Source organism: Lolium rigidum, chromosome 1 (assembly GCF_022539505.1).
Source record: "Lolium rigidum isolate FL_2022 chromosome 1, APGP_CSIRO_Lrig_0.1, whole genome shotgun sequence".
NCBI classification, from domain to species: domain Eukaryota; kingdom Viridiplantae; phylum Streptophyta; class Magnoliopsida; order Poales; family Poaceae; genus Lolium; species Lolium rigidum.
Genome location: NC_061508.1, coordinates 348,437,900 through 348,451,957, shown reverse-complemented (window position 1 = coordinate 348,451,957; position 14,058 = coordinate 348,437,900). Strand labels below are relative to the sequence as shown.

General features: G+C 51.8%; 1 protein-coding gene across 1 annotated transcript; it reads left to right on the top strand.

Annotated features, from left to right (window-relative positions):
* Positions 1 to 9,822: 9,822 nt before the first annotated feature.
* On the top strand, positions 9,823 to 13,460 carry LOC124701447 (lysosomal Pro-X carboxypeptidase). Its single transcript, XM_047233511.1, has 10 exons — positions 9,823 to 10,282; positions 10,558 to 10,738; positions 10,946 to 11,079; positions 11,882 to 11,994; positions 12,086 to 12,209; positions 12,297 to 12,452; positions 12,548 to 12,700; positions 12,796 to 12,875; positions 12,998 to 13,047; positions 13,131 to 13,460. Exons 1-10 carry the CDS (start codon positions 9,833 to 9,835, stop codon positions 13,265 to 13,267), a joined length of 1,578 nt encoding a protein of 525 aa, XP_047089467.1. The 5' UTR covers positions 9,823 to 9,832; the 3' UTR covers positions 13,268 to 13,460.
* Positions 13,461 to 14,058: the final 598 nt, after the last annotated feature.

Here is a 14,058-nt window from a genome sequence, read left to right as displayed (position 1 = left end):
AACACGCCAACCGGGATGGGATCGGATGCACTGGCGCCACCACGATATGGTGAACTCCCTGTCTCTCTGACTAGGTTCCTAATTTCTGCAGCCTGGAAGTGTCAGGAAAAACATTGTTTTTTCTGACTGTTGAGTTGCCATCCCAGTCGTTATACATCTAACGACAACGAGTGTCACCACGATCACATGCGTATAAGGGCATCTCCAGCGGGCCGACACATTTCGGACGTCCGAAATGTCCGTTTGCGTTGGCCTGCAGACGCGATGTGGTCCAGGGCGACCGTTTGCGTATGGGGTATCTCCAGCGGTGCGGACGCATTTTTTAACCGGGGACAGCATCAATCTCGCTAATGGCGTTTTACGTCCCGTCGAGGACTGCCACCGGCGATTAACTGTTCCCGCGCGACGACGATCGTTCCCGCGCGTGCCCAATACACTGGCAAGTTTCGCCGGCGTTTCGCGCGCGCGGGAAACGCCCTGAGCGCCAACGCTGTTTCCTGCCCCACCGTGGCTATATATGGTGGACACCGGCGGGGGCGACGGGCACACCTCAAGCTAACCCTACCATCCATCCATGGCCGACCACATGAGTTGGGAGCACGTTGTTCGCATGTGCCGCCAGCTCCACCCGGACGAGGAGGAGGAGGAGGTAGCCGCCGCCGGCGTTGAGGCCCAGCAGCTGGACCTGGAGGCGGAGGTCGCGGAGGCGGCAGAGCGCGCGGAAGGGCGCCTCTCGGCGACCAGGGCGGAGATCGCCAACGCCATGGTCGAGCTCGCCGACGCCAGGGCCGAACTCGCGGAGGCGCTGGCGGCCATCGCGGCCCCTCCGGCCGACGCCGTCATCCACGACATCGCGGACGACGACCCCCCCCCCCCCGTGCCCATGCGTTTCGAGTGCGCCAGCGACCAGCGGGTTCTGCTCGCGTCCTTCGAGTCCCTGGCTGGGGACGCCCAGCGCCCTCAGGCTTGGGTGGCGGAGGAGGAAGCGGCTCGAGCAGGAGAACCGCGAGCTGGAGGCCGCCATCGCCGCCAGGGACGAAGCGGTGGCGGCGGCGGCTAGGGATAGGGCCCGCTCCATCGCCAACGGGGCGGCGATCCAGGCGGCGGCCCAGGCGAACGAGGATGCGGCGGCGGCGGAGGAGGAGGAGGCCCAGGCGGCGGCGGCGGAGGCGGCGACTGCCAAGGTGGTGGCGGCCCTGTGGGACAGCACCCTGGCCGAGGCCCTCGAATGGCGCAGGCGGCAGGACGAGATGTCCGTTCGCCGACGTGCGCGAAGCGCTCCCGCTTCAACGACGGAGCCGGCCCTTCCGGCGGCCAGTAGTAGGGCGCGCGATTGCGAGTAACCGAGGCCAGTGTAGGCCGCGCGATGGCGAGTAGGTACGGCCGTTGTAGTTTAGGTTAACTCGACTAACCATCTCTGTAAAGATGGTCCTTTTGGCCAATCAATAGTAATGAAAAAATCTTTTGTTTACCTACTCACTGCCGACCGGGCCCGGATGCACCCAAGGCGGACAGATTCCGCGACCGCGGAGCGTCCGCGGAGACGCAAACCTGGCGCATATTTGGGCCAGGTTTGCGTCTCCGCGGACGGTCCGGTCACTTTGCATCGCCCCGCTGGAGGTGGTGCCAGACGCATTTCCGGTCACGGCGGACACAAAAGGTCGCTCAGCGTCCGTTTGCGTCACGCCGTGCTGGAGATGCCCTAAGGATACAAAAATGTCTTGGCTGTGGATTTGTATTACGTATGATAATTGGTACAAAAATGTTTCTTCTGGTCGTTGGGTGTATGGAGAGGGCGATTTACACAAAAATAACCCAAAAGTGGAAGAAAAGCACAGACTAACCCTCCGGCGAAACTATTTCACCAATCTAACCCTTTTGTGTGGCGCCCCTCCCACGGGCGCCACACATGCCCATGTGGCTCCCCTCCTGCCGGCGCCACACACCCAGCCGACGTGGCCCCCTCGCCGCCGAGCCGGTGCGCCCGTCCGGACGTGGCAGCATGTGTGGCGCCCCTCCCAACGGCGCCACACATGCCAACTTATATCATGTTTTCGGTCGAAAACATCCGGGGGCTCCGAACGTCCGGGACTTAGCCATTTTGCGAGGCTCGATGTGTGGCGCCGATGCCACGGGCGCCACACTAGCATGTGTGGCGCCGATGCCACGGGCGCCACACATCCACTTAAGTGTGGCGCCCGCGCCCGCGCCCAGCCCGACCATCTTCTTCTCTCGTTTCTTCTCCTCCCTCCCTCTCTCCCCCAAGGCGGCCGGCGGTTCCTCCTCCTCCCTCTCTCTCTCCCCCAACAAATCGGCCACAAATTCGTCAGATCTGACCGGCCAATCTCTTCCCCATCCATTCCTCAAGGTAATCCCCTTCGAATCCCTCACATTCATCCACTAATTTCATAGATCTTGCTAGATTTGCACATGAACCCTAGACATGGAAACTAGATTTGAAATGGCTATCTATGTGTTGAATGTGTATGTGTAGGAACCCTAGATATGTAGGAACCCTAGATATGTAGGAACCCTAGATATGTAGGAACCCTAGATATGTAGGAACCCTAGATATGTAGGAACCCTAGATGTGTTGAATGAAATTTTACATGTATGTGTTGAAATCCTTATGTATGTATGTGGTGAAAGGCAAAATTGGAGCTTAGCAAATGCATTCTATTGTCTTACATATGTCTATTATGGGCCTAGGAATGGTATGTCTTACGAAATTCATATGTGTGATGTATTTGGATATGAACTCTCATGTATGTGTGATGTATATGTGATTCGAAAGTTAGATATATTCTCATGTATTTTTGATGGAATAACTCATATTTGTTAGGAATGTATGTGTGATGGCTTATTTGGATATATTCTCATGTATGTGTTGCTCATATTTGGTATGAATGGCTCATAATATGTTGTATGTGTTGCTCATACATGTAGGATGGTGTGGCTTCTGGATGAAGAGTACGACGGTGGACCACCGGGCTGTTCATATGACGGAGAGGGGAACGGATCTTCACCCTTTGAAGATTCGTTACCATGGCACACCGGATATACCTTATGACGAGAGGTACACGGAGTTCATCCGGCCTACCGGTCTTATGCCGTTCATATCCCTTGTAAGCCGTGGGGGGCCACACATGAACCCCTCGGCACTCACCGCCCTTGTCGACCGGTGGAGGCCGGAGACTCACACCTTCCACTTGAGGGCCGGCGAGATGGCCCCTACTCTCCGAGGATGTTTCCATGATCCTTGGACTACCTATTCGGGGCGAGCCACCGTGTATGAACACAGCTTCGATGGGTGGCGCGGACAGATGGAGGACCTTATTGGCGGGGCTCCTCCGCCGCCGGAAAATCCAAAGGAGAGAGTTCCCGCCGGCGCGTCTTTCACTTGGATCGGAACTAACTTTGCGGAATGCCCCATAGAGGCCGACGAGGACACTCGGAGGACGTACGCCCGCGTGTACTTATGGTACATGATTTCCGGGACTCTCTTTCCCGACGGTGGGGGTAAGCTGGCCCATTGGTGTTGGCTGAAGGCGCTTACGGTGTTGGACGCCCGGTGGAGTTGGGGAACAGCGGCACTTGCCTACCTCTACCGGCAGGTGATGATTTGTTCTATGTACTATTTTCCTATAGTAGTGCGCTACACAAAGTAGTAACCAAATATCTTATGTACGCAGTTGGACGAAGCTTGTCGCAGAGCTGGGAGCAAGACTTGTCGCGGGACCGGGAGCAAGACCGGGAGCGGCGGTATTGGTGGATGCATGCTCCTACTTTCCGTATGGAGCTGGGACCGCCTATCAGTTGGGCGTCCCAGGGTACTCAACGAGACGCCATGGCCTCATTTCCCTCACTTTCCTGATCGGGAGCCCACTTGGGCATACCTTTGGGACAATGTCTCGGAGATGACGAGCGATCCAATGGTCATGTACAGTGCAGTACACCGCGGAGTTGGACACTCTTACCGCCGAGCAGGTAACCGATCACTGCGGAGTTGCAATCCTAGTTTTGATTGATTCTACCGGCATCTACTAAATAATTGTATGCTTGCAGGTGGAATGGGAGCCATATGGTAGCTACTACCGTATTGGCGCGGCGATGACTCGACCTAAACCCCAAGTGCACGGAGGAGGCGCGGTTCGGCGTATGCGCTGCCCACTCATATGCATGTGGCATGTTGAACACCACCAGCCGCAAAGAGTGATGAGACAGTTTGGGCTGTATCAGGAGTGCCCACCAACGTGGCAAGACACGGACAAGGCGCTTCACAGGTAAACTTCTGGAATCATGCGATGGAAGATTCTTGATAGAAGAGGTACAAACTAACTTGTTGATTCTTGCAGGCTTGATAGGCAGCGGCAGAGGAAGATCACAAATTGGCCGATCCATCATAGCGGCCACATCACGGCGTTCCAACATCGCTTGGAAGCGGCACGGAATGCTGACCCCGAGCAGATTGTGCCTCACGACTTCACCGCTTTCAACAACTACCTCGAGTGGTTCCATCGAACACGCGTATCGAGTTAGTGAAGCGCGCGTATCGTCGAGGAGATCTTGGACGACCCCATCCATTTCGATGAGGTTGGGCAAAGCCAGCCACGACACTTTTGCTCGCAGAGGGAGATCGACTTCTATTGCTTCCGAGCTGAACTTCGTGGTAATGGATTCTCTCACTAACTAGTACATCATCTAGATTGCCATGTGCTCGCTTAAATTGTGTATGCTATGTTTGTCACAGCGGGAGGAGATCCAAAAAACCGCTGAGGAGTGCGAGACTATGTGGGACCAGAGCCACAGAGATGAAAAGCCTGTTTCACCGTTGCGGAATTTCATTAAGGTATGATCACCAACTTTGAATGTACACTATTATGTTCTGGTGGCTTTGTAACCGTGAGTTCCATGACGCAGAACACTGCACGAAAGATGCGGCGGTTAGCGAACTTGCTAGGTTGCCGCGAAGGCGAAATCCCTACATCCTCCTCTTCGAAGAACATGTATGGACTATTTTGTTGCTCGTGAAACATCTTCTTACTAATTTCAACTTTTGTAATCTCATGTGTTCATGTTTGTGCAGATTCCTCCCGAGGACGACCTAATTCCGAGTCAAGCTGTACTTCCGAAGCGTACCTCCAAGCAACGGTCAGCTTACCGAGTTGAAGCCAAGGGGCAAGGCTCCAAACCGGTACACTCCGGAAGATTATGTCAACCGAGGAAAGAAGGTTGTCACCGAGGAGGATGACGGGCCGCCGCGGAGATCAGCTATGTCGAGGATGAGGAACGACGAGCCGTTCTCTTCGGAGGAGGAGGAGGAGGAGGAGGAGGAGGAGGAGCAGCAGCGAGGAGCAGCAGCAGCGAGGAGCAGCGGCAGGAGCAGCCAAGGCAGCGGACGAAGAGGATGGCCGTCCGGAAGCAGCCCACGAGGACGGCACGTCGAGGACGCTACTAGGATGTGCTACGTGTTGTTGTGAACTCTATATTCATAAGTATCGATTTGTGAACCCTATGTCATTTCGAACCATGGTCTGTAATGCTACTTGTTGTTCGAATCTACGTGCTACAATGTGACGTATGAAGTGTTATATGTGTCTGTCATGAAATTTCTACTTGTTGTGTCCAATGTTGTACTCGTAACTGTTGGAGTTTGGTAGGATTTTTCATGTTTTCAACACAAGTCCATGTGTGGCGCCCTTCACACTGGCGCCACAAGTGCTAGTGTGGCGCCCGTGGCATCGGCGCCACACATGCCAACTTGTTTGAACCATTGGGTCCAAAACATACTGTGGGACAAATCCTCTGGGACTTAGCCGTTTTGCGAGGCTCTATGTGTGGCGCCCGTGCCATCGGCGCCACACATGCTAGTGTGGCGCCCATGTCATCGGCGCCACACATCGAGCTCGCAAAACGGCTAAGTCCCGAGGATTTGTCCCACGCATGTTTTAGGGATTCCAAGTGCATGTGTGGCGCCGTTGGGAGGGGCGCCACACATGCTGCCACGTCGGACGGGCGCACCAGCTCAGCGGCAAGGGGGCCACGTCGGCTGGGTGTGTGGCGCCGGCAGGAGGGGAGCCACATGGGCATGTGTGGCGCCCGTGGGAGGGGCGCCACACAAAAGGGTTAGATTGGTGAAATAGTTTCGCCGGAGGGTCAGTCTGTGCTTTTCTTCCACTTTTGGGTTATTTTTGTGTAAATCGCCGTATGGAGAGATCAGCGTTCAGTTCAGAAACTGGCGTATCGTTTGATGAACAGTGCATGGTTTGTCCTTCATGGCTTTTTAGTCAAAGGTTTGAATCATTGAGGCCATCCGGCTTGTACAGATCACATGATGGGCTCGAGTAATAGCCCCATTATCTTGCTTCGTGCGCAGATTCCACCAGTGTGCAGTGCTCAATGGCTGGTCTGGTCTAGATGTTCATGCTGGACTTTGCACAGAAAGCATAAATTCTCTCTCCCGAATTTGACCTAGAGGATTACTCATTGCTCGTCCGTGTAGTCTTGTCAAGGCTTGATTCAGTGGTGTTATGCTTGTTCGTTGGGCCGGCATGATGAGGCGATGCCGAGTAGGGAGTAGATTGCATGTACTGTAGATCAGTAGATGAACTGTACAGCTCGAGTCGTGAGATCGAATGATTGGCTGAATTCATGAGAGTGAGCGAGACAATTCGAAAGAAAGGTGGAGGAATATTAGAACGTCATATCCTATCCACACGTCAGACTCAGTCTCACGCAAGCAAGAGATCGACCAAAACCAAATATAAATAGATAATAATAGTACAAGAAAACAACTCGTTTATTCTGATCCTCTGGATGCTACTAGCTAGTTAAGCTTAGATGTGTGTACATATTTGGATGCAATGATATTCCAACCACCTTGTCCCTGTGATTCCTCTATGTTTGCTTTGATTGGACAATGCTCAGATTAAAACAAGTGATCCCATTGTTATAAGAAGAAAACCAGATGAGGAATGAGTCCCCCTGGCCATCATCCTATGCCTTTTAATGAAAATTGACAACATACCAGCGACTATATGAAACACAGGGCGGGCCCATGACTTTATAAATGGGTATTCAAAATAAAAAAATACAAACAAAAGTAGGAAAGTAGTGAGAAAATGAGGGTTTGAAGTTCATGGATCTTTCATGCAAGAACACAACTCCCTCTAGTATGTGTCATCCAGTCATAAAAGCCTTTTGGGTTGGACTAACCACCTTATGGGCCAACTTGAACAGAGGTAATTCTTCAGATTGTAGATGTACAAATAATGCCATAAAATCTTTGTTGATAACATCCCAAAAGGTTTGATAAACCTCACCACGGAACCCATCCAGTCCCGGTGCTTTGTTGTATTCCATTTGAGAAATATTTTTGAACACCTCCTTCTTAGAGAAGTCAGCCGTTAATATATTGTTCTCACATTGTGATAATTGAGATATATCCTTATTATTATCCTCAACTAGAGAGAAGCTATTAGAAACTGGTGCCCCAAATATTTTCTTGTAGACTCAGAGCATTAGCGCCCCTGTGTCGACCCTTCATGGCGTGCCAGGGGAAAGAAACCCTAGCGCTGCTGGAGTCCTTCCCATATCTCTGACCTTCCGCCACCGGCTCCAACCGCGCGCAGTGGCAGTGGCCCCCGCTCCCATAGGATTTCAGCCGTATGCGACTGACGGAGCTAGGAAAGGGGTGACGCCCTAGATGCATGGTGATTGCTGCATGGGTGGTGTCGTGGTCCAGGCTGGAAGACGTCCGTGTCGGAAATGGCGTGGGGGCGTGCAATCATGGACCAAATAAGTTCGGTAGGGCAACGACCCTACAATGGGATGGTGGAAGACGATGACATGAGGCTGCTGGTTTGTGGCACCAATGGATGAAGGCTGTGGCGCTTGTTGCTTCTCCTTCACCATCTTGTGACCATATGGTGCATGCCTCTGCCAGCCGCGCCCAATAGACAACATTTAAATTTAGGACCAAATTAAAATTCCATTCAAATTTTATTATATATTACAAAGTTGAATGAAATCTGGTTAAAATTTAAACTAAACTAAGCCTAAACTACTTGCTGGAGGGGCCAGCCTTGCCGAAGAGGCCAACCTTGTCGGTTGTGCGGGAGTGAGACAGCCAGCCCGGCTATCATCCCATCACTTCCTAGCCTGCATCGTCCTCTCGACCCTGTCTGTAGACGCCCATGCCCTCTACTTTGGCTTCGTGTGGTTGCCGAGGTGGATCCTCTCCATTGCACGCTGCTCCGCCGCATGCTGCTTCTCCCTGCCTTCGACCAACTGCCAGTGCATCAATGTCGCTAGCCTGTGCGGCGCTTCCCTACTCTACTGAGCCTTCAATGCCGCCCGCGCCCGAAGAGATTCCTTATTCAGGGTGATCCGATGATCCTCGGGGTCGATGGCATAAGTGAGGCTTTGCGTGTTGAGGTCAATGATCTATGCTGCTTGGCGGCCATAAGCAACCGAGAGGCCTTCTCCATCGTCACGATTTCATGGGAGATCTCCACGTGCTAAGTCTGTCGGCTCCGGTTGGGTGTCCTACTGTGCCTGCTGCTCTCCGCCTCCCACATCGCCTCGAACTCGCCCTCTTCGATCGTCAATCGTAGTCGAATGAGTAGTCATCGCCTGGAAGCGGTGGGTTTTGCTCAGGCGGCGGTGGGTTTTTGTACTGCTCCGATGGTGAAACGTCAATGCATACCATAGCATATGTGGTTGGAAGACGGTGAAGCATTGTTGCATGTGAGGAATGCGGGAAGTGGTGAGGCATGCGGGGAATGCTGGAATTAGCGAGGAGTGAGAGTGTGGCTTGGCTTGGCCGCGCAGCGGCCAAGCTATATAGCTGGAGCACTGGGCGTGAAACGGAGTGGGAAGCGGCGAGGAAATGGAGGAAACGGACGGTAGTGTGCATTATCGCCGCCGCTGGGAAGACGCAAAGCCGACGAGATATCTCGCATGCCTTCGCCTAGGAACCCGTGCTCCACTATTAGTAGGGTTAGATGAGCAACATGTCTATGACAGTGTTGACCCGCCAGCTGGTATCCGACCTAGCGTGGGCAAGAGACCCCTGAGTTTGAGTCTGCTTGTTGATGCCTGGCAACTCTTTTAGGCCACGACGGACCCAACTTATATTTGAAAGCCGCAGGATAAAAAATTTCGTCCGACGACCCGGATAGCCGTTTCGGGAGGGGTACGGGGGCGTGACTAGACATGCTCTGTGTCATCGGTAACATTTCAACAGGCCACCCGCTTTGTTGAACATGCCTGTTCAAAAAGAGAAAAAAAAAAGCTTTGTTGAACAGGGACAAGCGCTTTCTTTTCCGACCCGGGACGCTTTGTTCTTGTCACGGCATCGATTCCCTTCGTTTTCGGCGAAGACTTCCAGAGACGACATAGGCCAGGCGCGCGCGCACGCTTTGCGACCGATGATGCGACGCTGCTGGCTTGGCGAGAACGCACTACCACCCGCTCGTGTGGCCGGCGAGGAAATGCCTGCATCCATGGACAGAAACAGGATGGATAGATGGCGCCATGCCCTCGTGTCGTCTCCAAGCTCCGAAAGTAAAGACGTGAACAGTAGTGGACTGTGCCACCAATAGATCCCACGTTCGGATAGTTGCTTATCCGTCAGATGAGATTGGATGCATGGTAAAACAACTCGAGCCCGTCCACGACATGGACACATGGTGAACCAAACGAGGATACCGCACGACGACGAGACAACCGTTTCCTCTCATACGGGCCCGCGCACGCATTCTTCTTCTTAAACTCCACACGAGGGCAGTGACTGACGCTGGGGAGCTGCAGGCTGCAGAGCCGGGAGAAAATGGCACCGCGAGCCGCCTCGCTCCACGCCGTCGTCCCGGCACTGCTCCTCGCCCTTCTCCTCCTCGCGGCGTCAGCGCCTGCACCGGCGGGAGCCTCCTCCAAGCGCCGCAGCACGCCGTCTCCTTTCCCCGCACGGCTCGCTCCTCCGAGGTACCCGGTCGCCCCCGCGGCGGACGGCAGCGGCAACGCCACGGCGGCGAAGCCGTTCACGGCGCACTACTTCCCGCAGGAGCTGGACCACTTCACCTTCACGCCCAACTCCTCCCGCGTCTTCCCCCAGAAGTACCTCCTCAACGACACCTTCTGGCGCAAGCCCGCCGGCGCCGCCGCCGCGGGGCCGCTGTTCGTGTACACGGGGAACGAGGGCGACATCGAGTGGTTCGCCACCAACACCGGCTTCATGTTCGACATCGCGCCCCGCTTCGGCGCCCTCCTCGTCTTCATCGAGGTACGTACTCGCTCCGCCATGGCCAATATTTTAAGCTCAGTCATCCGCGTGATCGCGTCGAATCCAAAGTTTCTTTTTTTGAAACGGATCGGTCGGTCCAAAGTTTTGGCTCTAGCGTTTGATTCGCTCGAGATGCGAGACCAACAAAAAGGGCGATCGCGTTAGCTGCACACAAGCCATCATTTCCGCTCTTGTTTAAGCTCAACTATTGCTGAGTAAATATCGACAGTAGTCGGTCACTGACGACGGTATGGGCCATGTATTTGTATGCACAGCACCGGTTCTACGGCGAGTCGATGCCGTTCGGGAACGACTCGTACAAGTCGGCGGACACGCTGGGCTACCTGACGTCCACGCAGGCGCTCGCCGACTTCGCCATCCTCATCACAAGCCTCAAGAGCAACCTCTCCGTCCCCGACGCGCCCGTCGTCGTCTTCGGCGGCTCCTACGGCGGCAGTAAGCACTGTGCACACCCTCTCATATATCGTATATACATACCCGTCCTCGCGACATGGATCTGGATCTTCTGATTTGTTTTCACGCACCGGATCAGAGTTTTGTCGCGGTTCGGATGAGCTGAGCTAAAACTAGTGTTATATTTTGTCCACTTGAAAAAAGAACTGATGTTGGTTTGTGGCTGTGATGGCCGGCTGTTGTCTGCAGTGCTGGCCTCATGGTTCAGGCTCAAGTACCCCCATGTCGCAATGGGAGCCGTGGCCTCTTCTGCACCCATCCTGCAGTTCGACGACATCACCCCCTGGACGAGCTTCTACGACGCCGTCTCGGAGGACTTCAAGGTACTAGAATTACACTATAATATAGCTTTATCATCCTTTTTAGGTATCTTCATCATAGTTGTTTCTTTCAACACAAAAGTTATTTCTGGATGGCCCAACTGCGACTGGTCAAAATTATTGGTCTTTAGAAAGATCATCATGTCTGCTTTGAATTATTAGTAGTACTGATTTCACTTGTTGACGTCCGGTGGCATGTCTCTCTTCCTGTAGGTTATCAGTACCTTGTCACCTTAATGGGTTTCAGTTGTTGATCATGAAACAGTGACACATATCATGAGCATGCAGCTTAAATGTGTTTGGTTAGAATCGTACTAATAAAAGTACATGATGTTTTAATACCTGATTTGAAATCTGTCGCCGGCCATGACCATCCAATTATGTGGATGTCTAGGTGCGTATAGGTGAGGTCTTGACCGAGTTCATGACTAATGATGCATGCAGATGTTGATTAGCTAGATTGCGACGCTTAACAGCGTCCAAGGACTATTAAGCTGCAAATACATGTTTGGCTGTTGCGGATCACCTCCTCAATTTGCCTGAAAAGACTTGTTCTAATAAAAGCTCAGCATGAAGCAGCTTTCCCTGTATTGTGCAAATGATGTTTTTGTGCACTGTTGATGACTCAGCTGTTAGGTAGAAACAAGATAGGCAACATGGGAAGAGAATTGAGTCATCTCTCATCTGCTAGCTAGTGACATCTTTGTCTCTTTGATGCTTGATTAGTCCTTGCCCCAGGCTCATGTTTCCAAGGACATAAAGAGGTGTTTAATCAGCTGATTGTAACATCCAACTAATTTTGCAGTCTGAGAGCTTGAACTGCTTCACTGTCATCAAGTCAGTGTGGAACGTGCTGGATGCCAGGGGATCCAACGCCACGGGGCTCCTGGCGCTCAGCAAAACCTTTAGAGCCTGCAAGTAAGTTTTGTTCATTAGGCACACTGCCTACTCTCGACTGCCTACCCGTGTCGGGACGATGACTCGGGTGCAACGGCATTAATTGTTTCAGGACCGTGCAATACGTCGATTCACTGAGCAACTGGATGTGGACGGCGTTTACGTACACGGCCATGACGGACTATCCGACACCCGCCGATTTCCTGGAGAATCTGCCTGCCTACCCTGTCAAGGAGGTTTGTCACTTTGACCTGTTTTACAACCCCATAATACTTTTGTCTGTATTACACAAAATTATTAACCTCTTATGAATTTCTCTGCAGATGTGCAAGATCATCGATGCTTTCCCTGCGGGAGCAGACGTAGTTGACAAGGCCTTCGCAGCAGCGAGCCTGTACTACAATTACACGGGTGACCAGAAGTGTTTCAAGGTGGAGGGTGGGGATGACCCCCATGGCCTCAACGGCTGGGGCTGGCAGGTAGAGAAACCTGACAGACAGGAATGTGTGGTGTACTGATATTCACTGAAACTCTGACAATAACATATGTGTTTTCTGAAACAAATTGTGTGTAGGCCTGTACCGAGATGATCATGCCGATGAACGTGTCAAGCGAGAGCATGTTCCCACCATCCGGCTTCAGTTACGAGGAGAGGTCCGAGGAATGTGTCGAGAGCTACGGAATTCGGCCGAGGGATCACTGGATCACTACCGAGTATGGTGGCACGGTAAATATTCTTTGGGATTTATTATAGTGATGATGAGATATGTACCAACAATTGTTGGGCTTCAGTCTCACCTGGTACTGTGCTACTGTTGGCAGAAAATTTATCAAGTTCTCAAGAGGTTTGGGAGCAACATCATCTTCTCCAACGGGATGCGGGACCCGTGGAGTCGAGGCGGGTAAGATTAAAAGAATTACCATCTCAATTATTCATGTTGATGAAAGTAGTTTCAGTTATTCATTCAGATAACACTTTAACTACAGTAAACATTTATAATCATTTGTTTCAAATTGCTATCAGGGTTCTCAAGAACATATCATCCAGCATCATTGCTCTCGTCACAGAGGAAGGTAAACAGCTGCACAATGTGGAGAGCAAAAATATTCTAGAACTTGCTTACTCACGGTTTACTTCTTGTGATGGTGGTGTCCAGGGGCTCATCATCTGGACTTCAGGTCTGCAACCAAGGAGGATCCAGACTGGGTGGTAGAACAAAGGAGGCAAGAAGTTGAGATTATACAGGGGTGGATAGATCAGTATAACCAGGACACTGCGGAGATGTCACAGTAAAAAGGCAGTATTTGTTTTAAACAGTCCGATGGAAAGAAATATTTGGCTCCATACAAAATACAAAGATTTTCCTGAGATTTACAGGGTGATAGACAAAGAAAATTAAGATAACAGATTAGTGCAGCTGCAAATTCAGTAGCTTCGGTCACCCAACATCAGAAATTATAAAACTTGAACAGACACTTTTGAAACAGATGTGCCTATATATGATGTGCGGGTGCAATGCTGGTCATGTTTTTATTTGCAGGGGAATCTCAGGCATAGAGGCAGCAATGCAGCATTGCACTGATAACAAGTACATGAAAATGGTTCCATATGACATAACATAAACTTATTTCCATTCTAGAATATGGAAGTCTTATTACAACTGGGGCTCTGCATCGACGATGCATTTAGCCAATTATTCCACACGTCCTCTTCGACGTCGGCAACATGAAGTTATTTTATGATCCTTCAAACACAAGGAATAATTTAAAACAAATCTGAAGTAAAGTAGAAGCCCACACCCTGCTTCTAACTACCTACTACAATTCGGCGTTTTTTCGCACAACTCCGCAGTTACAATGTGCAGGAACCATGGGCTGATGATCAACATCTGGCCTGCACAAAATGCGGAGACATCTCTAGCGCAGGTGGGGCGAACAAAGGGACTAATATTTTTCACCAAACATCATCTGAATTGAATCCTGCAGCAAGAAAAGAAGTTCAGATTCAGATACACCTGACATGCTTAGCAAATTCATATGCAGAGCCTGAAAAGTAGGGAGAGTGAATGAGAAAAGGTGTTACCT

Bases quoted from the DNA above. Each gene is read 5' to 3' on its own strand.
- LOC124701447 (XM_047233511.1), top strand. From the start codon at position 9,833: ATGGCACCGCGAGCCGCCTCGCTCCACGCCGTCGTCCCGGCACTGCTC. The intron at 12,210-12,296 runs GTTTGTCACTTT...ATTTCTCTGCAG, and splicing joins CTGCCTACCCTGTCAAGGAG to ATGTGCAAGATCATCGATGC. The intron at 12,453-12,547 runs GTAGAGAAACCT...AATTGTGTGTAG, and splicing joins TCAACGGCTGGGGCTGGCAG to GCCTGTACCGAGATGATCAT.